This window comes from Zootoca vivipara, chromosome 4, assembly GCF_963506605.1.
Source record: "Zootoca vivipara chromosome 4, rZooViv1.1, whole genome shotgun sequence".
Classification (NCBI taxonomy): domain Eukaryota; kingdom Metazoa; phylum Chordata; class Lepidosauria; order Squamata; family Lacertidae; genus Zootoca; species Zootoca vivipara.
Window position 1 is genome coordinate 37,870,540 of NC_083279.1, and position 27,791 is coordinate 37,898,330.

The 27,791-nt window shown below is 43.9% G+C and overlaps 1 protein-coding gene across 1 annotated transcript in view; it reads left to right on the forward strand.

The window, feature by feature from the left end:
• The window catches only part of REPS2 (RALBP1 associated Eps domain containing 2), a 93,334-nt gene that overhangs the window by 20,749 nt on the left and 44,794 nt on the right, over positions 1 to 27,791 (forward strand). Inside the window, exons 2-8 of the mRNA XM_035115083.2 lie at positions 12,442 to 12,565; positions 13,323 to 13,471; positions 14,647 to 14,773; positions 17,955 to 18,052; positions 19,296 to 19,434; positions 20,817 to 20,880; positions 21,662 to 21,804. Coding sequence (XP_034970974.1) covers positions 12,442 to 12,565; positions 13,323 to 13,471; positions 14,647 to 14,773; positions 17,955 to 18,052; positions 19,296 to 19,434; positions 20,817 to 20,880; positions 21,662 to 21,804 — 844 coding nt within the window. The remainder of the gene's footprint in view (positions 1 to 12,441; positions 12,566 to 13,322; positions 13,472 to 14,646; positions 14,774 to 17,954; positions 18,053 to 19,295; positions 19,435 to 20,816; positions 20,881 to 21,661; positions 21,805 to 27,791) is intronic.

Here is a 27,791-nt window from a genome sequence, read left to right on the forward strand (position 1 = left end):
TTGCACTTCTGGGAGTTCTCGGTCCACATACTGCCTAAGCCTGCCTTGTAGAATTTTAAGCATAACCTTGCTAGCGTGTGAAATGAGCGCAATTGTGCGGTAGTTGGAGCATTCTTTGGCACTGCCCTTCTTTGGAATTGGGATGTAGACTGATCTTCTCCAATCCTCTGGCCATTGCTGAGTTTTCCAAACTTGCTGGCATATTGGGTGTAGCACCTTAGCAGCATCATCTTTTAAAATTTTAAATAGTTCAGCTGGAATATCATCACTTCCACTGGCCTTGTTATTAGCAGTGCTTTCTAAGGCCCATTTGACTTCACTCTCCAAGATGTCTGGCTCAAGGTCAGCAACCACACTACCTGGGGTGTACGAGACCTCCATATCTTTCTGGTATAATTCCTCTGTGTATTCCTGCCACCTCTTCTTGATGTCTTCTGCTTCTGTTAGGTCCTTACCACTTTTGTCCTTGATTATGGTAATCTTTGTACGAAATGTTCCTTTCATATCTCCAATTTTCTTGAACAGATCTCTGGTTTTCCCCATTCTATTGTTTTCCTCTATTTCTTTGCATTGCTCATTTAAGAAGACCCTCTTATCTCTCCTTGCTGTTTTTTGGAAATCTGCATTCAGTTTCCTGTATCTTTCCCTATCTCCCTTGCATTTTGCTTGCCTCCTCTCCTCTGCTATTTGTAAGGCCTCGTTGGATAGCCATTTTGCTTTCTTGCATTTCCTTTTCCTTGGGATGGTTTTCGTTGCTGCCTCCTGTATAATGTTACGAGCCTCCATCCATAGTTCTTCAGGCACTCTGTCCACCAAATCTAAATCCTTAAACCTGTTCCTCACTTCCACTGTGTATTCATAAGGGATTTGATTCAGATTGTATCTTACTGGCCCAGTGCTTTTTCCTACTTTCTTCAGTTTAAGCTGGAATTTTGCTATCAGAAGCTGATGATCTGAGTTACAGTCAGCTCCAGGTCTTGTTTTTGCTGACTGTATAGAGCTTCTCCATCTTTGGCTGCAGAGAATATAATCAATCTGATTTCGATGCTGCCCATTTGGTGATATCCATGTGTAGAGTCGTCTCTTGTGTTGTTGGAAGAGAGTGTTTGTGATGACCAGCTTGTTCTCTTGACAGAACTCTATTAGCCTTTGCCCTGCTTCATTTTGAACTCCAAGGCCAAACTTGCCAGTTGTTCCTTTTATCTCTTGATTCCCTACTTTAGCATTCCAATCCCCTGTAATGAGAAGAACATCCTTCTTTGGTGTCATTTCCAGAAGGTGTTGTAGGTCTTCATAGAATTGGTCAATTTCACTTTCTTCAGCACCGGTAGTTGGTGCATAAACTTGGATTACTGTGATGTTAAAAGGTCTGCCTTGGATTCGTATCGAGATCATTCTGTCATTTTTGAGATTGCATCCCATTACAGCTTTTGCCACTCTTTTGTTGACTATGAGGGCCACTCCATTTCTGCTACGGGATTCTTGCCCACAGTAGTAGATATGATAGTCACCCGAACTGAATTCGCCCATTCCCTTCCATTTTAGTTCACTGATGCCCAGGATGTCGATATTTATTCTTGTCATCTCATTTTTGACCACATCCAGCTTACCTCCACTCATGGTTCTTACATTCCAGGTTCCTATGCAATATTTTTCTTTACAGCATCGGACTTTCCTTTCGCTTCCAGGCATATCCGCAACTGAGCATCCTTTCGGCTTTGGCCCAGCCGCTTCATCAGCTCTGAATCTACTTGTACTTGTCCTCCGCTCTTCCTCAGTAGCATGTTGGACGCCTTCCGACCTGAGGGGCTCATCTTCCAGCGTCATAACTTTTATATGCCTGTTGTCTTTGTCCATGGAGTTTTCTTGGCAGGGATACTGGAGTGGCTTGCCAGTTCCTTCTCCAGGTGGATCACGTTTAGTCAAAACTCTCCACTATGACCTGTCCATCTTGGGTGGCCCTGCATGGCATAGCTCATAGCTTCTCCGAGTTATTCAAGCCCCTTCGCCACGACAAGGCATTGATAGAGAGCTACTGTTCTCTATCTGTAAGTTTGGAGTGAATACAGAAGACCTACTGACAGGGCGGAGAAATTACAAGAGAGGAAATTCTTTAGTTTCTTTAACTGCCACAGTTTAGACATTTGTGATTAATTACATGCTATTCAGAGGTAGTTGTTACTCTACCCCATCTACTGATTCTTTCTGGCCTGTGAAGACATTAGTTCTACTTATCCTTCCAAGTTGCTGCAATGTTTTGTGTCATTTCCTGGTGACAACCCACAACAGATGAAGTCTCTGTCTGATTGTCTGGCCACCCTTCCATAAAGAGATACAGTACAGTAATCCCGTGGCTGCATCTGCAGTCCTAGGCTCTTGGAGTATGTTGCCCTTCCTTTCTAACATTTGCCAGAGTCTCCACTGGATCAAATCCCTTTCCACTACTGGAAAGTCATTTTTGGATCCAATCCATTGTTTCATAACAACAGTTAATTTGTTTTGTTTTGTAGTTGGCGTAAGTATGAAACTTGTGTTTGATTATCTTACTAGTTTTTATAGTATGAATGTTTAGAAAATAACTTGACTATTTTTTTTTATTGGTCGATTGACCAAAATATTTTTGGGGGACCAATCAAATGCCTAATCTTACATACATTAAAAAAAATAAATCAGTGCATAGAATTAGCTTGTTAGTCTTGCATCTCCGTTTCATGTGGGTGATGGTCCTGTTAAGAAACCATGTTAAAGTAGCATGTAAGTTCATTCTTCATATTACTAAACTAAAATCACAAACACTTTTAAAATCAGTTATAAAGCTGGTCAGGGATTGTAGGGCAGTATGCTGATATTGTTGCAGACACTAGCCAATATGCAGTTGACTTTTCTACAACCCTTTGGAAAAGTGCTGAAACATTTATCTACAGAGCTTACTCCAAGATAAAACAATGAATGTGTTTCCAGGGCAATCTCTGCCATGACTTAAAATATTATGTCTCTCTTCACTGTTACAGTACGTATATAAAAGATGTTGCTGCATAACTTTAGAAATATGTGCTCAATATCCAGGTATAGCTCCTCACATTTTAAAATAAATAATGCTATCCTTTGGCTTCAACCTATTCACATTTTCACTTGTAATATGTCACATATTTCCAACAAAACAATGGAACATCTGGCAAGTGTTTCCAGGTTTGTTTTTCTTCCCAATTGAGGAAAGGATTGTGGCTGTTTCCAGCCGGTTCTCTCCTGTAGTCACATGCTGCTTGCCCCTAAAGCCAACCTTGGCTGCAATCCAGAAGCAATACTCCTGACTTTATTATCATAGGCCAAGTAAAAAGAAAAAGAAAAGAAAAAGTTGGAAATATTTTGCACTGAAATGGAATCATCCATGATGGAATGGAGTACCAATCCATTTTCTTTATTTTTGAAGGGTGGATTTTTCTTAGTCACTTTGAAAAACTAATTGGATGATATAATTTGCGTGTGAAAATTTTGCTTTCTGTAGCTGCAGATTGGACCGTGGTTGTAAAAATTACATTTTCCATGTTATGTTTAAAGAAATAACTGTAAAGGAAAGCCCCAATAATATTGTTGTGTTTTATATTACCAATTTTATTTTATAAATCTCTGCTCTCAAGAGTTTAATTTCTTATATGCTGAAAGCTATTGAAGATATTCCTCCATACTGCCCTCATTTCTGCATCATGTTATATATCTGGGCCCAAATGGAATATAAATCTCTTACTGGCCTAAATCTGAGACTAATCCTTTTCATAGCTTTTGTAGAAAATCAATTTCCTCTGCATGGTGTCAAAGTTTTTGAGGTCAGTTTGGTTTGGAAATGTTCCCAATGCACTTTCGCGGTGGTATAAGGTCTTCTGGGGTGCAAATTCATTCTTGCTCTTGAATTTCTGACCAAAATGAAGACAACTGGGTTTCACTTTGAGTGTGTGTGTTTTCTCTGAAAGTGTGAGGGAGATATGCATTGTGTTGGACAGGATTTTTTCCTTCTCCATCACCCCCTGCATTGTAGCATCCTTTTGGAGCCAAAGTTTTTGAGCTCTATAAAATGCAGCATTTCACAAGTAGACCCAACAAGATTTTAAAATTATGAAGAGCCGCCGAAGCATAACACACCTTGATACTGAATAAATTATAAACAATGTGAAAAAGGCTAACATCTGCTAGCTTTGATCTTAACATCATATAATGTGATTTTATACATAAGGGTTTTTTGTTTTTCAGTGCTGCAGAACCAGTAGTAGGCAACTTGACTCGGCTTAAAGAGCTGCATTTAAGTTATGTGGTTTGGCCCAAATGAATAATATTTTTTTTTAAGTACAGTACATTTATATGCTGCCCATTAACACAGGTTCTCTGTACAGCTTACAATAGAAGTTAAAACAATTAGATATAAAAATGGCTGCAGCATGAAGCCAGCAGCAGAAGATAAAAAGGAAAACAGGAAAGCTCACAGCATCACCAGAGATTCACAAATCTTAAAACTCTGCAAACTAGGGATGCCATTACCTCTTGACACAATTTGATGAGGCTGCAGACAAAGGTTCCTTGGCAAATGGTTTAATCTTTAAGGAGACCTAGGAATCATCCTGTAATAAGTTCTATTAAATCCAGTCCTGTTAAGTTCTATTAAATCTAGAGGGGCATACTGTATGTGTGAAGAACTCTTATCTTTGCTAGGGAAGATCGGACTCTCTTGTCCCTGCTTTCCTGCCAACTTGTCTATTCCATTTACTAATTATATGCACTCAAGACAAGGAAGATAAGAAATGTTGTCATTCTACTTTTGCAAGTTCTGCTTTTGGAAGGAGATTGGGACTTAAATAATTCATTTTCTATCCATTCTATTCCAAAATTCCAAAATTTAGTTAGAACACATATTTTTGAGAATAATTTATATATAGTCCGGCCCAAATCCCATGCCCACTAAAAAAATTAAAATAAATAAAATTCCTGGCACATGTACCATGTACCTCATCCTACATAGGGACCACCAGGAGGGCCTCACCTGCTGATTTTAAAGCATGGGCAGGTTGATATTAGAGATAGCTTGTGAGGGAGTATTCTTGCAACTCAATTTGTAGTGTTGCTGACTTTTTTAAAAAAATGCATATGAGATCTGGGTACTTCATAAATGACGAAGTTACTCATTAAGCAAAAACATTTAAAAAACAATTTCTCCTCTGAGAATTGGTTTTGTGTATGCATGCGGAAGTTGAAGAGCTTTAAAAAATGTATTCTTGTCTCACAGGATCATAAATGTGGAGTAACAGGTGGAACAAGTCTCATAGTTAAAATATTTCTATGTACCGTGTCCCGACCTGTTTGTCAGGCTATTCTCTGTTAATGTTACTCATAGATGGAGCCTTTGGACTTGCTCCTTCCTGTGAAAGAGGGATTTTTAACAAAAGCAGTGTACAGTGTTACCTTGGTTTACAAACTTAATCCATTCGGGAAGTCCGTTCTTAAACCAAGGCGTTCTTAAACCAAGGCGTGCTTTCCCATAGAAAGTAATGAAAAACAGATGAATCCGTTACAACCCCTAAAACAGCAATTTAACATGAATTTTACTATCTAACGAGGTCATTGATCCATAAAACGAAAGCAATAGACCAGGCTGCAATCTACTACCCAGTATAAAAACCCTTATTGCAGTGGCGGCACCAGCATCCTGCCCACACCGTCCTGCGCCTCCCATGGTCACCTCTCCACCAGTCTCCAAGGTCAATCAGGCTTCATCTTCCTGATCTCTCTCTCTGTTGGGCTGCGATGGAGGCAGGAGAGACCCCTGCTTCACCCACCCACCTGCCTGCCTCTTTCCCAGAGCGGGGCAGGTACGGCATATGGGCAGCTGGAGCCAGGGAGCCCAAAGCGCCACGTGCCTGCCATTCCGTTTGCCTGAAGTTGGCGCTTCCACGGCAGAGGGACCCAGAAGCGGGGAGCGAAGCAGCCGCTTGGAGGGCCATCCTTGCTGGCACCAACCGCCCCTCACCTCGGCTCTGTTCTGCTGAGAGTCGGGGATCACTCTGTCAGTGGGAAGATTGTGACGGAAAGAGCGAGCGGGGAGCCTGGGGGCGATCTGGAGGAAGCAGTAGGTGAAAAGTGGGGCTTGTGGCGCGCTGCTCTGGACTGGAGGCGGCTCCCTCATTTGCCACTGCTGCTGGGCTGAGCTCCGCGCTCGCTCCCGAGCTGGTGCTTTGCGCCAGGCAGGAGAAGGTGCACCTCTCGCGGCTGGGAGAGGGGGGTGCACTGAAGGAGCGGAGCAAGTGAGCACGGGCCCGGCGTGCATTGTGGGGGGGGGAGCACTGGGTCCCTCTGCCGTCATTGCTGTTGTTGCTGCTGCACTGAGCAAGGGAAGGCAGTGCCGACAAAATGGAAGTACACCCCGGAACAGAGTACGTTCGCAATCCAAAAGGTATATACGCAAACCAGAACACTCATTTCCGATTTTGAAGTGTTTGTAATCCAAAAGTCCGTTGGCTAGGTTGTTCATAAGCTGAGGTACCACTTGTCAGGTTTCTATTCCTGCCACTGTGCAATCTGTTCAGTCACAAGACTGTGTTTAAACATTCCAGCAAGGATTGTTGGGAATCACGGGAACGGATATGTTACTGTATCCTGTTTCTGTTTTTTCCCCTTCTTCGGATTATTCTCATAGAGAGAGGAGACATGTTTTCTTTTGTTCTGCTTAATACTTAGCAATAAAAGTAGCTTAGTGCACACACCTCTGCCTCAATCCGTCTGTGCTTTACTCTGCAAGATTTATGGAACATGTGCCTGATGTCAAAAGCAAGGCACGGTCATGAAGGAGTCAGGGAGTTCCTGCGTTATGCCTGGGGGAAATCGTTCCTCCCCCATGACAGTTCGACTGTAGTGTGTGCCAATGACATAACTTTTCATCCTCAACTTAAAACATGCTCTTATTCAGCCACAGGGCTTATAAATCTGCTCTGAAAAACCTATATCTTATTTCTACTGCATTTCTAGATTCCCACCCTCCATTTTAAAGAACACTTAGCTCCCAGACAGCCTATCAAGATCCTGTGGAGCAAGGGGAAATTAGTGGGGGTGGAAAGTAAAGAAACAACATTGAATGCAGATTGAAATGTATACATTTATCACATGCAATACCTAAGCACTGGACCCCTGTGATCATAAATATGATCACCCATTCCATTTACTTGATAGGTATTTGAGTATTTCCTAGAGTGGTAAAGGGACCCCTGACCATTAGTTCCAGTTGTGGACGACTCTGGGGTTGCGGCGCTTATCTCACTTTACTGGCCGAGGGAGCCAGCATACAGCTGGTCATGTGGCCAGCATGACTAAGCCGCTTCTGGCGAACCAGAGCAGCACACGGAAATGCCGTTTACCTTCCCGACGGAGCAGTGCCTATTTATCTACTTGCACTTCGTGCTTTCGAACTGCTAGGTTGGCAGGAGCTGGAACCAAGCAACGGGAACTCACCCCGTCACAGGGATTCAAACCGCCAACCTTCTGATCGGCAAGCCCTAGGCTCTGTGGTTATCCCACAGTGCCACCTGCTTCCCTTTCCTAGAGTGGATGCCTTGAAAATACAAAAGAGTAAGAATATTGTTGTCTTTGCCTCCCACACAAACCTCAGTCAGCAGGAGTGGGGGGGATTTGATTGGATACTGTGGCATGATGAGAAGTGGGATGAGAATGACATTTGACCTAATATGTTCTGTGGCTCTTGAGTCAGTCCTGTTCAGTCAGCACTTAGGCTGCAGTCCTATACCTATTTATATGGCTAATATTGTGTACACACTCCTGTTTACTCTGCATCCAGTGCACTCCCATCACAGGTTCAGGAAGTTGTGTACACACGTTAACCACAATCTGCACCTATCCTGTTTCCTTTTTTAAAAAAATGAAATGCTTTACTTTGGTGTGTTTTCTCCCAAACCAGCTTTGATCCAAATTGAAAAAAGAACAACCTAGCTGTGTTTTAATCTAGTAATGCTTACACAGTCTAAGCCTCACTGAAATCAACAGAAGTTATTGTGAGTTGACATGGTGCTGTTATATAGTTAAATGTTTGTGTCTATAAAAAGGTAATTAGCCTTAGGTTAAGGCTGAGTGTTTTTTCTTTTTAAAAGCAAACCCAGCCAAATCACCAGCTAGTAGTGGTAACTAACTAACTAACTAACTAACTAACTAACTAACTAACTACTACTACAACAACAGCGAAGCCATTTCTTATCCAAAAGCTGCTTCTAGTGTGTACATTGCTTTCCATTTCCTCCCATCCTACACCAAAATGTATCTGAAGAACAGATATGTCATATCCACTTTAGAAGTTAGACAGGAAGGAGCTACTTGGCCAAATACAGAAATGAAACAGGAAAATTGAGGAGGGTGCCTTAACAATGTTTTTCCCAAAACAAAAGTTTCTTTCTCTTGCTTTCACTCCCTTGGGCTTGGGCTGGTAATAGAGCAAGCTCAGCCGAATCTCTCCTAATTACAGTTTCTGGTTGCATGTTAGCCTCTTGTTTATCTCAGGAAGATAAATTCTCAAGCCTGCATTCTAAGATCATGTTAAATTCTAGACATTTACAGTGTGCATTTTCCTAGGATGTTAAATGGTTCAGTGTAGTCAGATACCAGTATGAACATTTTTTGAGGGTTAGGAGACTATAGGATAGAGGTAGATAGCCTGTGGCCCTCTAGAAATTATTGGACTCCCAACTCCCAGCAGCCAGTGGATAGGGATAATGGGAGTTGGGGTCTTAACAACCTCTAGAGGCTACAGGATTCTCACCACTCTTGTTGTGGATACAGTGGAATTTCAGACTGTGGTGGTGAAAGTTGCCTAGTGACCTGATGCTTCAAATGCTTTTCTTTCTTTTTTTAAAGCTGCTCTCACTTTTCTCTTATCAGTGATATTTTATTTGTTTACATTTATTAATTATCTAGTCCTCTAGGTGGTGCACAACACAAATCAAACAATGAAATGCAATATCACATCAGAAAGAATAACATCGGCACAAAAATATAAATACATTAAAAAGGACTACAGTAATCCCTTAGGTGTCAAAATAAAATGCTCAAGTGCTGTCAGAGTGGAAATATTTTACCGCTTGAGAAGGATGTGTCTGAAATATTTTCTAGTAGAAAATACCATGTGATGTGTAGCATGGTATTATTGCACCACGTTAATCTCCAGCAGCAATCTGCAATGTATGCTGTTCTCAGCTGAGGATTCGACTAATGCTCTTATATTGTTTTTAGAAGGTCCTGAGGGTTGATAGAAAGATTTTTTTCAGAGCGTATCTGTGATCTAGTTATTTCTCATGCCGGCCCAACTCTTCAATTCTGATGTTGTACTTTCCTGAACAATCTCCCCGTTCCCCCCACCCCAAGTTTCTCTAGCTCTAGACCAGAGGTTGTCAACCTGGTCCCTACTGCCCATTAGTGGGCGTATCAGGATTCTAGGTGGGCGGTAGGGGGTTCTATGGCACGAGCAGAATCCTCCTTCCATCGAGCACTGGTGGGCGGTAAGGCAATTTTACCATCAAGAAAGATACATTAGAGGGCGGTAGGTATAAAAAGGTTGACTACCCCTGCTCTAGAAGGAAAAGGAAGGGTTCTGGATTGGACTCACCAGAGTGGCCTAGCAGAAAAGGGAGTCCTCCAAGGCTAGTGTTTATAGGCCATAATAGCCCACCAGTTTCTGTTGACCTGCCACTCAAGTAGTTTTGTAGATGTAAAGGTGACAATATTTTCAAAGTTTGTTTTAGACAAGCAGGGTTAGTGAGATGAAAAAGAATGACTCACAAGAGCCCAGCAACACATCCTGTTTTCTGTTCGGGACCTTAAAGCAGTCAAGCCACTTGGAATTGTCAAGTTAATAATTTGATTGATGCATCAGAGTTGGAACCTTGTGTTTTGGGGCAAAGCACTTTGGACTATTTATCGCAGGAGTGTTTACACTGGCAGTTGTAAAACTTAAAGGAAAAAGACCTCTAGCTTTTTCTCTCTCTTCAAAGTAGTTGTTTTTAAGAATGCTTTAACTTGCTTACCAAATCCCAAGCACATTTGTTAATGAAGTACTCTGGTACTTGTGACAGGATTAGTACATGCTTAAAAAAAATACTGCAGTGGCCAAAAACATTTTGGATGTGAACAAATTCACTCTTTGTTTCCTAGCAAGTGAAAAACAGGACAACAGCAATAGGAGTCAAAGCTTGCACAAGATTGTTCTCCATAGCAGTCCACAAATTCCATGATGCAACTAGTTATGACACACCTGAAAATGTTTTAGTTCAGTTTCTGTGCTCTGGAAGGGTAACATTTAAAAATAAAGCACAATACCCAATTAGAGTAAAATTGGCTATGTGTCTTTGTATTTATGTTGATTGCCAGCTCAAACAGGAAAAGTTTTACTGCATTTCTGAAAGTATTTATCAGATGTTGGCTTTTTAGAGTAGAGATCATACATCCTTTTTGTTTTATAAAAATACAATCATTTATCCTGTTCTGTGATTATATCTTTAAACCACAGCTGCTGCTGCTGCTCTACTGCGCTCAAAAAGGTTAGACGTTTTTATGGCAAAGTGATGATATAGCAAAAATTATGTTAGAGGTGATAACTTTATGTCATGAAACTGTATAATAAAAATTAGAGCGAGTTTTTAGGTTGTCTTGTATAATTGATGAAAAACTACTATTATTAAAAGACACTGAGAACGATAATGGCAGGAAAGGTTTGCTCCTCTCACCTACGTGATTAGCCAGTCTGATCTGGCTAGGATTGGCAGGATGTATATGAGAATATCTACCTGCTTTTTCCTAGTTGATATATCTGCATTCTGGCGGCAGTCTGGAATCACAACTACCGAAAACAGCATGAGGCATAGTAATATGTGCCCGGAGTGAGCTGCCTGGTAGAAGCTTTCACTCTGATGAAATTTTGAATGGTGGAATCTTGAAGAATCTAAGGAGGAGCTGTTCCCCTTTATGGTGCTTCTAGTTACGCACTTGACAGAACAGTGGTTGCCCTGCCCCCATTAAGACAGACAAAAATAAAGTGCATGCACAAACACACTTTGCTTTTCCAAGGGATCAGGGTAAAAGTGATGTCCAGTAGAATTAATCTGAGCTTTGAAAAGTGCATAGATCTGAAAAAGGAAGTAGGAGTTGCATGCAACTCTTCTAACAGTAGAAAAAAGTAACCACCCCACAACACCTCATGACCAAGGAAATAGTGACTGGGGCGAGGGGCATAGAGGCTTTGTGGGTGCCAATCAAAGACCTGAAGATCACCATTGCGCCCACATGCACCATGTTGGCAATCTCTGCTTTAGAAGATAATGGGTTGTTTCCAAAGGTTCCCTTCCTTCAAGAGGAGTTCTTTTGACAGCACCCCAAGTGATCTCTCCATGGTGGAAGCCTGGACAGTGTGTATGGAGGTTTGTCCTGGGTTGCACAGATGACAATACCCCCCCTTTCAGCCTCACTGATGCGATCCAAAGGGAATCAGAGAAATACATTCGGCACCAGCTTGGCCGCAGGAGTTGCCAGAAGGAAGCGTACAAGGCACCGTCCAACTGTCTTAGGGACTCCACTCTGGATTGGTGCAGGGCTTGCTCCTTAGCATTTTCTTTTCCCAAAAATGTCTCACAAGGCAACAGGTATGGGTTGTACCTCAAGGTTTATTCCTGAAGCTTTTCTCAATAATAAGTGTAGCCAAAAGGCAGTGGCATCAGTTTTACTTTTCCTAGATGAGCTATCTTCCCAGGTTGATGAGCCCTATCTACCCCTCATTTCCCTCAACAGCACATGCAGAAACCTCTTTCTTGACCATTGGACCCACTGTTTTGACAGCCAAAGGACTCCTAATACTGGGGGACAGTAATTTTTTGAAATCATCTAATGAAACTCCCCCCCCCTGCTCTTGAGGAAACATTTTCTTCCTGACTATATTGAGTGAGAGGGAAATTTCTGTAGCTCAACATCTGTTTTTCTTCCTTAAAAAAGAAAAAAAAACTTTTCTACATGCTTTCAACTGGTTATATACAATATTCAGGTTTTCCACACGGGGGCTTACTGTTCCCCCTAATGATGGACAAAAGAGCTGAGTTGTGTGAAGATAGACTATGTGTAGCACAATCTCTAGTGGGGGAAGGTATATTTGTAATGGGTGAATGGGAGGATATGGGGAAACTGCCTCTGCAATGGAATGTTAGCTGTTCTCAGTCTAAGTCTTTTGGGGTGTCAAATGTAGGTCAGGTGCCTGCACCAGAAGTTTATCTCCTTGCAAACACAATTCCAGCTTTCCTTCAGTAGCTTGCATCTTTACAGTTTCACCTGCAACTAATTTTTACATTGAAAGCATTAAGTGTTTTAATTATTTGAACTCTGTCTCTCACCACCCTTCGCCCCTTTCCCTCCTTTCAGATTACAGAATTGTGTGGTGCTAAACGTGTTGGTTATTTTGGGCGTGCTCAGTTTTATGCTGCTCTGAAGCTAATCGCTGCTGCACAGTCTGGCCTCCCAGTACGGATCGAAAACATTCAGAATGGTAACTGTTTCCAAACCCTAGTTGTCTTCCTTGGTGTTTATTCCAAAACCCCATTTGAGATGGTAACTATAAATGTGTAAATTCAGTGAATGTGTAGGATGTATTGTATAATGAATGGGGAAATGCTACATGATTTTAAAGCTATTCTCCTATACTTAACCACTGTTAAGTGTTATGCTCATATATCTAGACTATGCTTAAATATGGACTATTATCCCAGCTGTAAATTCATGATTTGAAAAGGATTGCAAACAATAGTTTTCATTAACCTTGCTGAGAGTTATACTTGCACTAAATATATTAACCTCATGATTAACAGTACAGCACTATGCATATTTACTCACACTTACTAGGGAGAATCGTTTTTGATGGCAACAAGGGTTGTAGTACTCCACAAACCAGTCTCTAGGCAAATGTGATATCTTCCATTTAGCTACTAAATGCAAAAACGTCCACTCTTTTGCACTTTTCTGTTCATTGAAACTCCATGTATACCAAATTTCATTTTTATAGATCATGTACAAGTACCCCATTAGAAATTCTTATATTGTGAGATACGTTTCCTGATCAAACAATGAGACTACTGTATAGAGATTGTGTTTTGTTGGGTGTAAGAATGAGTATACTTTTGGATAGGAATTCTATTTACTTTTAATACTGATAAGTGTTAAATTGACGTTTGTGGCGGGGAGCTTTGTTTCAATATGCATAGTTCCATGAAATTTTATTTTGTCTTTATTTCTGTTATTTATTTAAGAATTGCCCTTGCCTCGATTTATGGCACTGAAAACTGATAGTGAAGTAAGGTACAGTCATCCAGCAGAAGTACATGGAACTAAATTTCAGATTCCACATGCAACACTTGAAAAAAATTGCTTCAGAAGATTGGATGGAGGAGAAAAGCAGGTAAAGGCCCTTTGCAAAGTAGAAATTTAGGTGCACAACTAACTATAAGGCACTAGATTATTTTTATTTTCTATGCACACTGACTGTTGAGATTACTCATTAAAGTACACTATTATTTATCAGGATGATTATTTGGCTTTTACAATTGATTGCTGCCTCTTTGTACTGCAGATAGTCTTTAATGGTCCAGATGTGTTAATTGAGGCGAAAAAGTGAAATTGCTCAGCCATTAGAATGGAAAACAATTTATTTTATGGAACATCAATGCTACAGACTTTTCTTCCAGGTCCAATGTTTTGCCAATTGTTTATAAGGCCAGTGGAATACAGTGACACAAAAGCAGTAGCCACCTAGCAAATTTGCCATCGAAAGTTACTACTTGCCCTGCATTTCTCCCCCTTTTATATCTTACTCATAAGAGGACTGAGAGTAGTCAGAACAGAGCACTTGATCCCTTTTTTTGCCAGCTCCTTTAATGGGTAAAAAGCAGACCAGGTTTTTTTTTTTAACAAATAGAAAAGTAGGCTAGCTGTATCAACACCTTACCATGCTAAGGTCTTTCAACACATTAATTTGGCTAATGGCCATCCCTGTGCTTTCTTGAACTATGAATTGGGCAAGAGTGAATATGTGATGTGCCAGTTTCAGACAGGCAAGAAAGAAGACTTGGAAATCATCAAAATTTAGACTTTGAATTTTAAACAAGTACTTTAGAAAGTCTCCTATGTGGTATTTGTTAATTTATTTCATATTATAACAAAAACCAAACAGGAAACTGTCCAATGCACTCAAATTTCAAATTAAAAAAATCTAATGATTTCAAAGTTTTATCTCTGCTTGAAACTGACATTCTTTGATAGCCAGTAGTTTTTCACTTGACAGATAGGCCCTATTGGCTATCAAATTGTATCAGGTAATAAATACTGTTCGATGTCAAGTGTCATTCATCTGTCAAATATCAGTTCATGAAATAATGTATGAATGAATCTCAGATATTGACATGAAATTTTGAGCGTTCAGCAGTATTTAATATCAAAAATTGCAGAGGAGGATTTATGTGGGCATATTTATTTGTTTTTACAATTTTATATTCTACTGTGGTTAGATGAAATCACTTTGACTATGGAACAGCCAGCATTCAAAGTCCTTATACTTTTTTAAAAATTATTTTGAAGCAAGAAGCAAAGTCTCCCCCTATGTCTCCCATTGATTCACCTCCTGCTTCTCCATCAACCTACCAGAGGATTCCCTTGAGTTATGGGTATGGTGTCCTGAGAAGTGGGCTTGAGCAGCAGCATGGAGGTAAGATGAGGTCTGCTTTGGAGTAATTAAATCACAAAAGCACAGAAGCAGCCCAACAATTTCCTCAATTGATTACATCCCTTTTAAAAGAAACTGACTTGATTTGTGTGCTTTCTCATTATTCGGTCTTGTCTTCCTCTTCCACTTCCTGAGAATCAGTTTAAATTAGAACAAGCATCTGCTTACAGATGTATATTCTCAACCCTTTTTAATGTAAGGTGTGGTGAGGGTTATTGTAGCCATAGATTTTGTTGAACAGCAGTACTTTATTGAGTTTATTCAAAAGTTAAATAATGAATGTCCTACTGGCAACACATGGACAAGTTTAGGTAAATCTGTTAAGATAAATATAGGATACGGTATACTATGTGAACATCCAAATGAATATGGGATTTATACTCACCTAAATACATGTAAATATCGGGACCCAGGTGGCGCTGTGGGTTAAACCACAGAGCCTAGGGCTTGCCGATCAGATGGTCGGAGGTTCGAATCCCTGCAACGGAGTGAGCGCCCGTTGCTCGGTCCCAGCTCCTGCCCACCTAGCAGTTCGAAAGCACGTCAGAGTGCAAGTAGATAAATAGGGACCGCTCCGGCGGGAAGGCAAACGGTGTTTCCGTGCACTGCTCTGGTTCGCCAGAAGCAGCTTTGTCATGCTGGCCACATGACCCGGAAGCTGTCTGCGGACAAACGCTGGCTCCTTCGGCCTATAGAGCGAGATGAGCGCCATAACACCAGAGTCGGACACGACTGGACCTGATGGTCAGGGGCCCCTTTACCTTTAAGGGACCCAGGTAGCACTGTGGGTTAAACCACAGAGTCTAGGGCTTGCTGATCAGAAGGTTGGCGGTTTGCATCCCTGCAACGGGGTGAGCTCCTGTTGCTTGGTCCCAGCTCCTGCCCACCTAGCAGTTCGAAAGCATATAAAAGTGCAAGTAGATAAATAGGGACCGCTCCGGCAGGAAGGTAAACGGCATTTCCGTGTGCTGCTCTGGTTCGCCAGAAGCAGCTTTTCATGCTGGCCACATGACCTGGAAGCTGTCTGCGGACAAACGCCGGCTCCCTCGGCCTATAGAGCGAGATGAGCGCCACAACCCCAGAGTCGGACACGACTGGACCTGATGGTCAGGGGCCCCTTCACCTTTACCTTTAAATACAGGTAATGAGAAATCTCAGGGAGGGGAAGGGATTGGGAGGAAGGATGTGCCAGTTTCTTTCTTTGCGTGTTCAGACCCAGAGACCTCCCCCCTAAATAAAAACACATTTGACTCAAATTTTAGTTTTGGGTTTTGGCAGAATTTAGGCCACAACTTTATTAATTACAGTAATGTGAATGGCTGCATAGGCTCTGGTTCAACTAGCTCCTTACACCCTTGCAGATAGCGCTGACCCAGAGCTCTATCATAGGTCAGCCAAGGTGAATACCTGAGGCAGGTGAAAAGCCTAGGAACAGACTCTGTTCACTCACCAGATTTTCCTCTGGACTCAGGCACGGGCACAACCCCCTCTTGGGGGTTAACCAAACCAAGTTGAGTCCCTGGATTCCTTTAACGGAATACCCTTCACATAGGGATGGCGAGACCGTTCTCCCATCCCTATCACATGAACCTATCCCCAACCTTACAAGTTGTGACGAATTGCTACATGGCAGGCGAAACCCAAATGGCAACAGCCAAGTGGGGAAAATTCCTGCTGTGCCCCTGTCCCAATGACAGACGACACACAACAGCATAGCAAGGTCAGTTGCAAAAATGGGCGGGTATTCCGATGCATGAGCCGAAGACGTGGGCGGGTATTCCGATGCATGAGCCGAAAGAGGAAGCTCTGGGACACGTGCAAGGGTTTATATAGGTCCCATTTAGACTGCACCCCATTGGCCAGATTAAATCCAGCAACGAGGGACCTACCAATCAGACGTTGTAGCTATCAATAGCTACAACACAACCAGGAGGTCAGTCTCCAGTTCTCACCGCAACACATGCCCTCTTTTAGGAAGGACACCATATACAGTGGTACCTCGACATCCGAATGACTCGACTTCCAAAGTTTTCGACTTACGAAGTTGGCAAACCTGGAAGTCTTTTCGCCGCACGCGCGTTCTGCGAATGCGCAGAAGCGCAAAATCGCGCTTCACACATGCGCAAAACAGGCACTTCGACAACCGAAGACTTTGACTTACGAAGAGCGCTACGGAATGGATCGCCTTCGTAAGTCGAGGCACCACTGTACTTTAGTAAATCGACCCATTTTAAAGTTATGGTGGAGAATTGTGAACAACTTCAACACTGAGTGTAATCTTGGTGTAGTATTCCAGTTGGAATCAGCGGAATGAGGATTTTTTAATAAAAAGAAGAAAAAATAGAAGTGGGGAGGCACATCACACATACCTCGTAACTTGGCCTCAGCCGACTGGCACAACATTAGATGTAACACTTGCTCTGTCATGGATTCTGCATACATGCACACCAGTTCTGCTTATTTTTATTGGTGTCTTGACAAAGCTTGGTAGAATTCAAGCTTGGATCCAGATAAGTTCCTCTTGAAGGGCCCATTCCATTCAAGAGGGTTCCAGTTTTAAGTGATTTAATGAACCACAGTTCTGTTTAAATTCTAGGTCTCATTCTTTACTTGCACAAGACGTAACAGAATGTTGAATGTTCAGAATCAATATTTGGATGCAAGCTTTAGTGGTTTCAGTGAACGATGCCTCCAAATTGGTGTGTAGTTCTCCCTAGTTGGCAAATACCAGTGTTTACTCTTGGCTAACACTGAATTTAGTTGTTTTGAATCAAACTTTTATGCTGCCATCAATGAATCCTTGTTCATTAAAGTTTTTCTTGATGTTAGCATGTCTCATGAAAGAGCACTTGCTTCCTTCTCTGCAATGGGATACTTAGGCAAAAAGTCAGATGTTATGCTTTTAGTGTGGGTTAAAAAAATCACCTTTCAACACATTAAGTGAGTATTTGGTCAATAGTCAACAGCATGAGCAGTCGCATTTTGAGAATCAGGCTTTAACGTACGTGAAGGATTTGGGTGATAAAGTGACCTTTCATAGGAGGTGTGATTGCGTTTTTATTTTATTTTTTTGAGACTGAAGGATGATATATGTTTTGTCATCTTTGAGTTTGCACAACATTAGCAAGTATTCAGTTTTTAATTTCCCCTTAATCTTCCATAGGTTCATATGAAGTTAGACATACTGCTGTCCAACAAGATGGACCAACTGCAGGGAATTATGGGTCCAAATCAGTTCCACCACATTCATCTCTCATTCGGGTAATGAACTACAGTACTTAGGATGCAAGATGTTTAAAATGAAAACGTCCTGAAATAATTAATGAGAATCAACATGATTTTATGATCAATAATGTTTGAAATGATCTTGAATGTAGCCACAAACAGATCTTCTACCCTATAGCTCAAACTGTGGTATTCACTAGAAAACTACTACAGGCTAATATGGATGTAAAACTAAACTTTCAGTAATTTGTTTCACAATCTTGTTAGCTGCTTTTCTCAAGGCACATGCAGCATGTGATAAAATCAGTCAAATGGATACACAATATTGTAATATAATGGGAAGCTTCTAGGCACCATTTTTTCCCTGTTTGAAAAAAATAATTTGACTCCTAGAAAGCATTTAAGGTAGAGAAGGGCTCAGTTGAAACAAACTCACAATGAAATGTGTGAACTTACATTCAGGGCCGGCTCTACGTAGACCCCCGGTGGCGCAGGGCACCATGGCGCTGGCCCTGCAGGAGGGCGCCGTGAGCTGCGCCCGCTGGCCGGCCGGTCCGCCGGTCCGCTGCGCAGCTGCGCGCGGCGCCCACCTGCCCACCACGCTGGGAAATGGGGCGGAAGGGCGCCGGAGAGATCCGGCGCACCATGGCGACAGGGGCGCTTAAGACGGCGCTGCTTACATTAATGGGAAGAGCTTGGCTCTCTAGATTCTGTTTTTTATGTGTGATTTCAATGGATCAAAGGTAAAGTGTGGGCTTCTTATTAATGAAATACAGCATGAGCAGTTATATGGATTGAGTTTCATGTCATTGTATTGATGGGACTAGCATTTAATGAGTTTGAGGAAGTCTGATTTCAACAACCATACTTACGATTAATCACAGTTTCTTGGGTTTAGGGCAAACTGTTCCTAATCAAACATGGAAGCAAAAGCTTCCAGTCTCCTTATGGTTGTGCTGAATGAAGAGGGCAGAACCACATGAATCCAAGGCACAACTAGGCTAATTCTGAACCATTGTTTGGTGTTACATTCGAGTCAGTCCAATGTTTATATTCATACAGATTTAGTTTGATGTATGAAAAATTTCCTATAGTCCTATGAATAAAGGCATTTATTGTAAACCCAACAGGACTATTATTGAAATCAGGCCTTCCCCATCAATTTATTTTAAAAAGAGCTACACAGTAAGAACAAAGCAACTTTGAAACTTTGAAACTTCAGACATCTCAGCATTTTCCCTACCTTTCAAAATGATACTTTGCCCTTCTTCCCCCGAAGTCTCTTTCAGTAGAGAGAGAACCACAGGACAGCAGTAGTAATTACTCAGATGACCCCTGGAGAATAACTGAGGAGCAACGAGAATATTACACCAATCAGTTCAAGTCCCTACAACCTGACCTGACCTCTTTCATTTCAGGTAATGTTCATTGTATGCACAGCAAGGAAGGCTAGAGTAAAAGGACAAGGAACTGACACAGGCTAAGTGCAAGCCTCTTGGATTTCTTTATATGTGTTTTAGGTGTTTTGTATGTATGGACATACAAGTGAGTTGCTGTGTTCTTTGTTTTTAAAAAACGTATCTCAACAATATATTGTGCATGATCCAGACAAAGTTAAATGCTTTAAAATTCCACTGCGTTCAGTAGAAGAGATTCAATCATTGGTGAAGAATGTTTGCACATGAGATATGTTATGGTACAATTGCCATTTGGTTTTTTTACTCCTAGTATGTTTTTATTTAATATGAGTTTAAAATTATTCACTATTAACTTGCATTTTAATTATGTCTTATAAATGTGGTTGTGATTCAAAAAATAGTCAGTTGGGACTTTATGCATCACGTTAAACTTGTAATTTCTTCAGGGAGTTTATCTCCTTGCATGAAAGCAGTAATATAGTGACCATGCATCTCTAGGCCATTTCTGAAGCTGTCTCTGAAGTAGACAATTATGTCTTGTCTTCTTTTTTTTCTGGCAAGAAAAACAAGTTGCAACTTGAGGGATGAGCAAGTAGTCTTAGCAGTCTCTCTCTCTCTCTCTCTCTCTCTCTCTCTCTCTCTCTCTCTCTCTCTCTCTCTCTCTGTGTGTGTGTGTGTCTCATCCTCCTCTCCCCTCCTTGCATGTGTTTCAGACATTGCATTTTCATTCCAACAAACCACCCTTGAGGGGTCTCCCTTTCCATCCCTACTTCACACACCTGATTTTATTGATTATTTCCTGTTTTTAAAAAAGCAGTTTGTTGTAATGCTGGAACTAGGAAACTGTGGTTTGAGCACTCCCGATTCCGAGCAATTTAGTCCAATTTAGAGCAAAAAAAATCAGCTGAATAAGAAGCTGAGCTTTTTGTGCTGTGCTATTAATTTTAAAGATTAGTCGAATTCCAAGAGATTTTCTTTAGACATGTTGTTGCATTTCTGGAATATTCCAGAAGATTTGAAAGTGTATTATGCCTCTCACCCTTTGCCAGAATTTAAACTGAACAGGATTTTACAAACCTAAAAAAGCAACCCAAGTCACACATGCAGATGAGATTTCTCCTGTTGGCTTTATCTCATACATGGAGTGATCTGTGCCTATAAAAGAAATTAACCCCTTCCTCCATGTCCAGTTCCTCCAACAACATGTTCATGTCTTCTGATTAGAATAATGATATTGGAGCAAAATATTTCAAACAAACGTGTCTAATGTTAAATAGCATTGCATAGTAAACAGTACTCTTCAGTAATTTCTTTATATTGAAATGCTTTGGATAATGTGTAGCTTATTATTTCCCAGTTTGACAAGCCATTTCTGTTGACAGGCTCTGTGGCTAAGAACTTCTTCACAAAATCTAAGCTGCCGATCCCTGAGCTTTCACACATATGGTAAGTACTGTTTTGTAATTCATATTATTTTTATTGTGTGTGAGAGAAACTACTATGGCTGAAAGTTCTTCATACTTCTCACAATTTATCTCTAAAGAAATCACAGTAATTGCTCCCATCAAAATCACTTTGAGGTCCAGGCACAGCAGGGTGTATGTTGATCTTTATTTTATGCTTGTTATCTTTGTAGAGATACTGTCCCTTCTCAGCAGGACGAGAGAGATTTGAACAGCAATGCACACTAGAAGAATATCTTAAAGAACATAATTAGCACAATAATTCAACAGATATTTTTGTGAAATGGATTCAGATAAACATACATCCAGAATAGTTAAGATAACATCATAAGCTTCAGTTCTAGCTGTGCTTATCAGTTGAAACCTAATTAATACCTAACATTTAAAAAGTACTGCTGCATAATTCATCAACACTTTACTAATGAGGCCTTACCCTGTTTTTTTAAAAAGAAATCTATCTAGCTGACATTGCATATGGCCCATTGCAACTTCAGTTTTATATGAATCCTATTAAATTTCTAAACTTGTAAGGAAGAGTATTGCCAGTTATATATATATATGTAGATAATCAAAAATGACATTAAAATATTCAGAAAAGGAATGTATTAAATAAAAATTACAATAGTTTAATGAAATAAATTTTAAGAAAAACATCTTAAATGTCAAAGTAAAACAATAAGCAGCGTTCCCAATTATATATACAGTATTGTGCATGCAAACAAAGATTTTTATTTCAATAATGCACTCAGCTATCTTATTCACAGGGAGCTAAGTGATGTAGACTGTGATGGAGCACTGACATTACCTGAGTTTTGTGCCGCCTTTCACCTCGTTGTTGCTCGAAAAAATGGTTATCTTTTGCCGGACACCTTGCCAGAGACTCTTCTGCCTGACTGTTTTCAAGCAGGTGAACCTTTAGTGTTTGTGGGTTTGGTTTGGTTTTATAAAAAAAAAACTACTGTTGATTAAAATGCCATTTTGAGATACAGTTCTGGGAAAAGATGAGCTCTAAATTGCATCTAAATGACAGAGCTGAAGGAACCAGCTTAGCAGAATTAACACCAGCATAAAAGATGTGCTTGGCTTGACTAATACATTGATGATATGCATGTCCTGAAAAAGCATTAGACCTGTTCTCTGTTTGTTCAAATTGGATGTTGGAGAACATTGAACCTATTTGCAGTCCATATCTGTTATGCTTTCAGTATTGTTCCTAGCTACTCTGTACTGTGATGACATTGGCTGTATTTGCAAAAATAAATAAATAAATAAAAATAAACAATAAGGGGGAGGGCTGGATTTGAGCAGCAGGCAAGTTGCAAAAGTGCCTTACCCTCCACAGGACACTTTTGACAAGTGGGACATCATATGATGTCATGTGATCACACTTCAAAGAAAGAAACAGGAGTGCACCTTGAGTATACTTCTGATTCTTCCTTTCCTACTTCCCTAATTAAAGCAAGAACTGCAAAGGAACAGTAATTTGCAGCTGCAAGCTGCAATGGCAAAACATAGACTTGAGCCGCATTAAGTGCTGGAAATAAAGCTTGCATCCAACATTGAATTGAGTGCTGAAAGCGTGCCCTGTTTATAGCAGGGATTGGCTGTTCTTGGGAACTCTAAGTATGGCTGATTCCAGAAGGCTTTCCTTTAGGTGCTGAATTAAAATCTCAGTCCAAGTGCAAGCCCCATTCATGGCAGGGACCAGTTGCATTCAGAAACTTTCTAGTGGAACCAGTCCAAGCAGAGCTTGTATTTGAGGCCAAGCTTAAAAGGTTAAAGTATCTCCTGCTTCTGGAGGAAGTTTCAAGGGTGCAGTGTAATGTTCTTGACTCTTCCTTTGTGTCACAGTGGCCGGAGTGGACTACTTCAGAGTAACGACGCTACGCAGCTCTGCATTTTATTCTTTTATTGGTGCTGCGTATTTACAGTGCTAAAGTCATTGCTATTTACACGGAGTGATGTGATCAGTCGGTTTCAGAACCTCCTAATGGCTTTTGGCGCGTCTTTCTCCAACACAAAAGCTTTGGCAGACCCATCCTCTTTCCCCTCCTCTTTCTGCGTAATTCCGGAGTTGGGGGGATGGGTCTCCCCCCCTTATTCGCCCCTTCCTGTCCCACCTGGGACCCTGGCTCCTCTACCTTGCCTGAGCCTCGGCCCCGACTTCCTGCTTCCCCACTGGCATCGGAACTCTCTCTGCTTTCCCCTGTGCTCGGGGATGGGCTTGAACTCAGGAGGGGAGGGACTTCGCGATATCCCCTGTCCCTCACATCCACCCCCCTCCCAAGCTCTCCCTCACCCCTCCCCAGGTCCCCCCCAGGTGTCGGTGACGACTGGAAGCCTAAGAACTCAGTACCTTCCGAGCCCGTTGGTGTGAACACCTCCCCCCAGTCCTGCAAGCCCCCCCCTTCCGCCTGGGAGGATGGGAATCCCAAAAAGTCCGTGGCGTCAGAGCTGGTGGGGGTAAAAATGTTCTGCCAATCTGCTCCTTCCTCTGACTGGGTGGATCTCGGTGACACCCATACCTCATCCTCTGGTTCCTCAAACTCCGCTTCCCAGCGCCATGGTGAACTGCTCTCCCGTGCTTCCTCCCCCTCCCCCTCCCTTTCCATGTGCCAGGGTTTGGGTCTATGGGGAAAGAGGGCGTGAAATTCTTCTACCAGGAATTCCTCCTGTATCTGAGTGGCTGGGACCCATTCATTCTGGGACGGTGGAGCATCCTCCCATGCCATGAGGTACTCCAGTCCCCCCACCCCCCACCTTGAATCCAGGATGGCCGTGGCCTCATTGAGTTGCTCCCTGCCTTCCCTCTCCCCCCCTCCCTCAGGGGTTTGTTCGCTGCCTCGGAGCCTGCTGCTTTCCCTGTACGGCGACAGCAGCGATCTATGAAACACAGGGTGCACCCTCATGTCCTCTGGCAGTGCCAGCCTGTATGCCACCGGGTTGACCTGTTGCGTGACCGTGAAGGGGCCCAACCTTCTGGGCGCCAGCTTTTTGCATCGCCCTCTGATGGGAAGGCCCTCCGAGGACAACCAAACTTTGTCCCCCACCCTAATGACCTCCCCCGGTCGCCTGTGGCGATCTGCCCCCTTCTTGTACGCTTCCTTGGCTCTCTCCAAGTGTTCTCTGAGCTGCTGGTGCACCGTCTCCAGTTCCTCTGCCCAATCCTCAGCCTGTGGGCCCTCCTCCTCCTCCTCCCCCTCCCTCTCTGGGAAAGATCTGAGGTCACGCCCGTAATTGGCTTTAAAGGGCGACACCCCTGTGGAGACGTGCACCGCATTGTTGTAGGCAAATTCTGCCAGTGGCAGGCGATCCACCCAGTCCGTTTGCCGCTGGCTGACGTAGCATCTCAGGTACTGCTGCAGAATGGCGTTGACCCTCTCCGCCTGTCCATTGGTCTGCGGGTGTCTAGCCGTCGACAAGCTGACCTCCACCTGCAGGAGGTTCATGAGCCGCCGCCAGAACCTGGAAACAAATTGGCGGCCACGATCCGAAATAACCCTTAAAGGTAATCCATGCAGTCTGAATACGTGATCCACAAACAGTTTGGCTGTCTCTTCTGCAGAGACCGCCCTGGCACACGGTATAAAGTGGCACATTTTGGACATGAGGTCCACCACCACCAACACTGCGGTCTTGCCCCTGGACGACGGCAGGTCTGTGATGAAGTCCATGGACACTACTTCCCACGGCCTGTGCGGTGTGGCTAAGGGCTCCAGCAAACCTGCTGGTGGCGCTCTGACCACCTTTGCCCGCTGGCAGGTGTCACAGCCCCTTACATAATCCCTCACATCCTCCCGCACCCCTGGCCACCAGAAGTGTCTCATGACTAGGTGAGCGGTTTTGTCCCTCCCAAAATGACCCGCCGTTGGGTTGTCGTGCATCTGCTTGAGGACCGTACGTCTAAGCTGGGTGGTGGGCAGGTACAGTGCACCCTTGTAGAAAAGCAGCCCCCTGCGTTCTGCAAAGTCTTTTGCCTGCTCCCCCCCCTTCTCAGTTCTCTGAAGATGCGGTTGGCAAATTCATCCGCTGCCGTCAGTGCTGTGAGTTCCGCCTCGCTCACCACTGCTGCTCCGCAGGACCATGCTGACGGGGGGAAAATGTGCCTGGGTGCCGGTGGCGCCTCCTCCTCCATGTACTCTGGCTTGCGGGAGAGGGCATCCGCCCTGACATTCTGCTCTCCCGGGATGTAGTGTATGGAGAAGTTGAAGTTCGAGAAGAACTCTGCCCACCGTATCTGCCGCTGGTTGAGCACCCTGGCAGTTCTCCAGAACTCCAGGTTCTTGTGGTCTGTGCACACCTGGATGGGGTGCTTGGCGCCCACCAGGAAGTGTCTCCAGTGCTGGAACGCAGCGTGGATCGCAAGAAGTTCCCGATCAAACACCGTGTAGTTTCGCTCTGGCTGGGTCAACTTCCTGGAGAAGAAGGCACAGGGTCTCCACTCTCTGTTGGCGTCCAGTTGCAACAAAATGGCGCCCACAGCTTTATCAGAAGCATCTGTCTCCACGCGTAGGGGCGCGTCCTGAACCACGTGGAACAGGTTCTGGTCTGAGGCGAACACCCTCTTGAGGCTTTCAAACGCTGCTTGCGCCTCTGGTGTCCACCTGAACTTCTGCTTGCCTCTCAGGCAGTCAGTGATGGGAGCCGTAACGCGAGAGAAGTTCTTGATGAACTTCCTGTAGAAGTTGGCGAAGCCTAGTAGGCGTTGGGCATCTTTGCGCGTCCTGGGGCTGTGCCAGTCCAGGATGGCCTGCACCTTGTCCTTGTCCATCGCCAGCCCCTTGTCTGACAGCTTGTAGCCCAGGAAGTCCACCTCCTTGGTGTGAAACTTGCACTTCTCCAGCTTCACATACAGGTGGTTCTCCTTCAGGCGCTGCAACACCTCCCTGACATCTTTCACATGCTGCACTGGGTCATCGGAATAGATAAGGATGTCATCCAGGAAGACCAAGCATTTCCTGAAGAGGAGGGACCCCAGGACGTGGTGCATGAAGGCCTGGAAGCATGCTGAGCCCCCTTGCAACCCGAAGGGCATCACCAGATATTCAAAAGAGCCCAGAGGCGTGAACATCGTGGTTTTCCATTCATCGCCTTCCCGGATCCTGATCAAGTTGTACGCCCCCCTCAGGTCTAGCTTGGTGAAAATCTTGCCCCTGCGTGCCGCTGTCAGGAGATCATCCACTCTGGGCATGGGGAAAGCCACTGGCTCTGTTACTGAATTCAGCCGTCTAAAATCCACCACAAGACGGCGCTGTTGCGTGTCTTTCTTGTCCACCCAGAAGACTGGGCTGCCCCCTGCTGCCTTGCTTTCTCTGATGAACCCCCGCTTGAGGTTCTTGTCGATGAAAGCGCGCAGATCCTCCAGTTCCTGGTCTGACATGGCGTACAGCTTGGCTGGGGGTATAGTTGCCCCTGGCACCAGGTTGATCTGGCAGTCAAAAGGCCTGTGTGGGGGTAGGTGGTCGGACTCCGCTTCGCTGAAGACCTCCTGCAGGTCCCAGTACGGCTTGGGTATCGCCTCACCCCCTTTGATGTGCATGGTGGCCACCGTGGCTATCGGAGGCCCCTCCCCTGGTTGGTGCTGCATGCAATGTTCCAGGCAAAAGTCCGATCCAAAAGTGATGCATCTCTGGTGCCAACTGATGGAGGGGTCGTGGCGCGCCAGCCAGCTCATGCCCAAGACGATGGGGGGGTCTGAGATGGTTGTGACGTTGAATGCCAGTGTCTCTGAGTGCCTTCCCACCGTCATTCTCATGGGGGGGGTTTGATGAGTGATGGCCCCTCCCAGCAGCTCTCTGCCGTCAATGGTTGCCACGTGCAGGGGAAAATCCAGCTGCAGAAGCTGGATCTGGTGCTCTTCTGCAAAGTTTCTCGAGAAGAAGTTGGCTGAGGCACCACTGTCAATTAGGGCGAGGACCGTCAGGGGATAGCCATTTGGGAGCGTGAGCGTCACTTCTAGAACCACTCCTGCTCTGGGAGGGGTGGGCTGGCTCTGCTCCTCTCTGTGCGGGTGGGTGGGCTGGGGCTGTTGTCTGCTGACTGTGCCTGGCTGCTGCCCCTTGTCTCCTGCAGCCAGGCTTTCCCGTTTCCCTGCTGTGGTGCTGCGTCAGTGGGGGAGGGCACAACCGTTCCCGCCTTTCCTTGCCACTCCCTGCGATGTGGGCAGTCTCTGACGAGATGCTGGGGGGAGTTGCAGAGAAAGCAATTCCCACCCCTTCCCTCCTTGCGTCTTGGTGCCGCTGGGGTTTGAAAAGCCCGCGCGCGCGCGCTATCAATCTGCATGGGTTCCTGGTCCTGACTGGCCCCAGGCGTGGCTTGAAAGGGTTGTTGGGGGAGTGGCTTCTCCTGCGACCGTGGGAACCAAGCCCGCTTTGCGCGCGTTGCTTGCTTGTCGCTCCACCGGGATTCCTGTCTCACCCCCACCGCCAGAGCCGCTTTGCTCAGCTGATCCATATTACTGGGCTTTGGACCTCTCGAGAGCTCATCCTTCACCTCCTCATGCAACCCCAAGTAGAACGCCGCTTGCATTGGGGGTGACTCTAGTTCCCACCCCAATCTGTGCACCAGCATGGTGAATTTCGCCCAATACGCGCGAACTGTCATATTTCCTTGGCGTAAATTATGAAGTTCCTCCTTAGTCTGGTCCATATGACTATCGGACGAATACATCGTTTTCAAACCTTCTAGAAATAGTTTGACATTCTTCATGCAAGGATTCTTTGTTGCGATTAACGGTCTTAGCCACTCCCTGGCTGCCCCGGTAAGGTGCTCCACAATAAACGCTACCCTGTGCTCATCATCAGGGAACTCAGCGTGGTGCAGCTCAAGAGCATACACAATCTCAGTCTCAAAGCCCTGATATTCCCTCGGGTCTCCATTGAACTTGCTTACTAG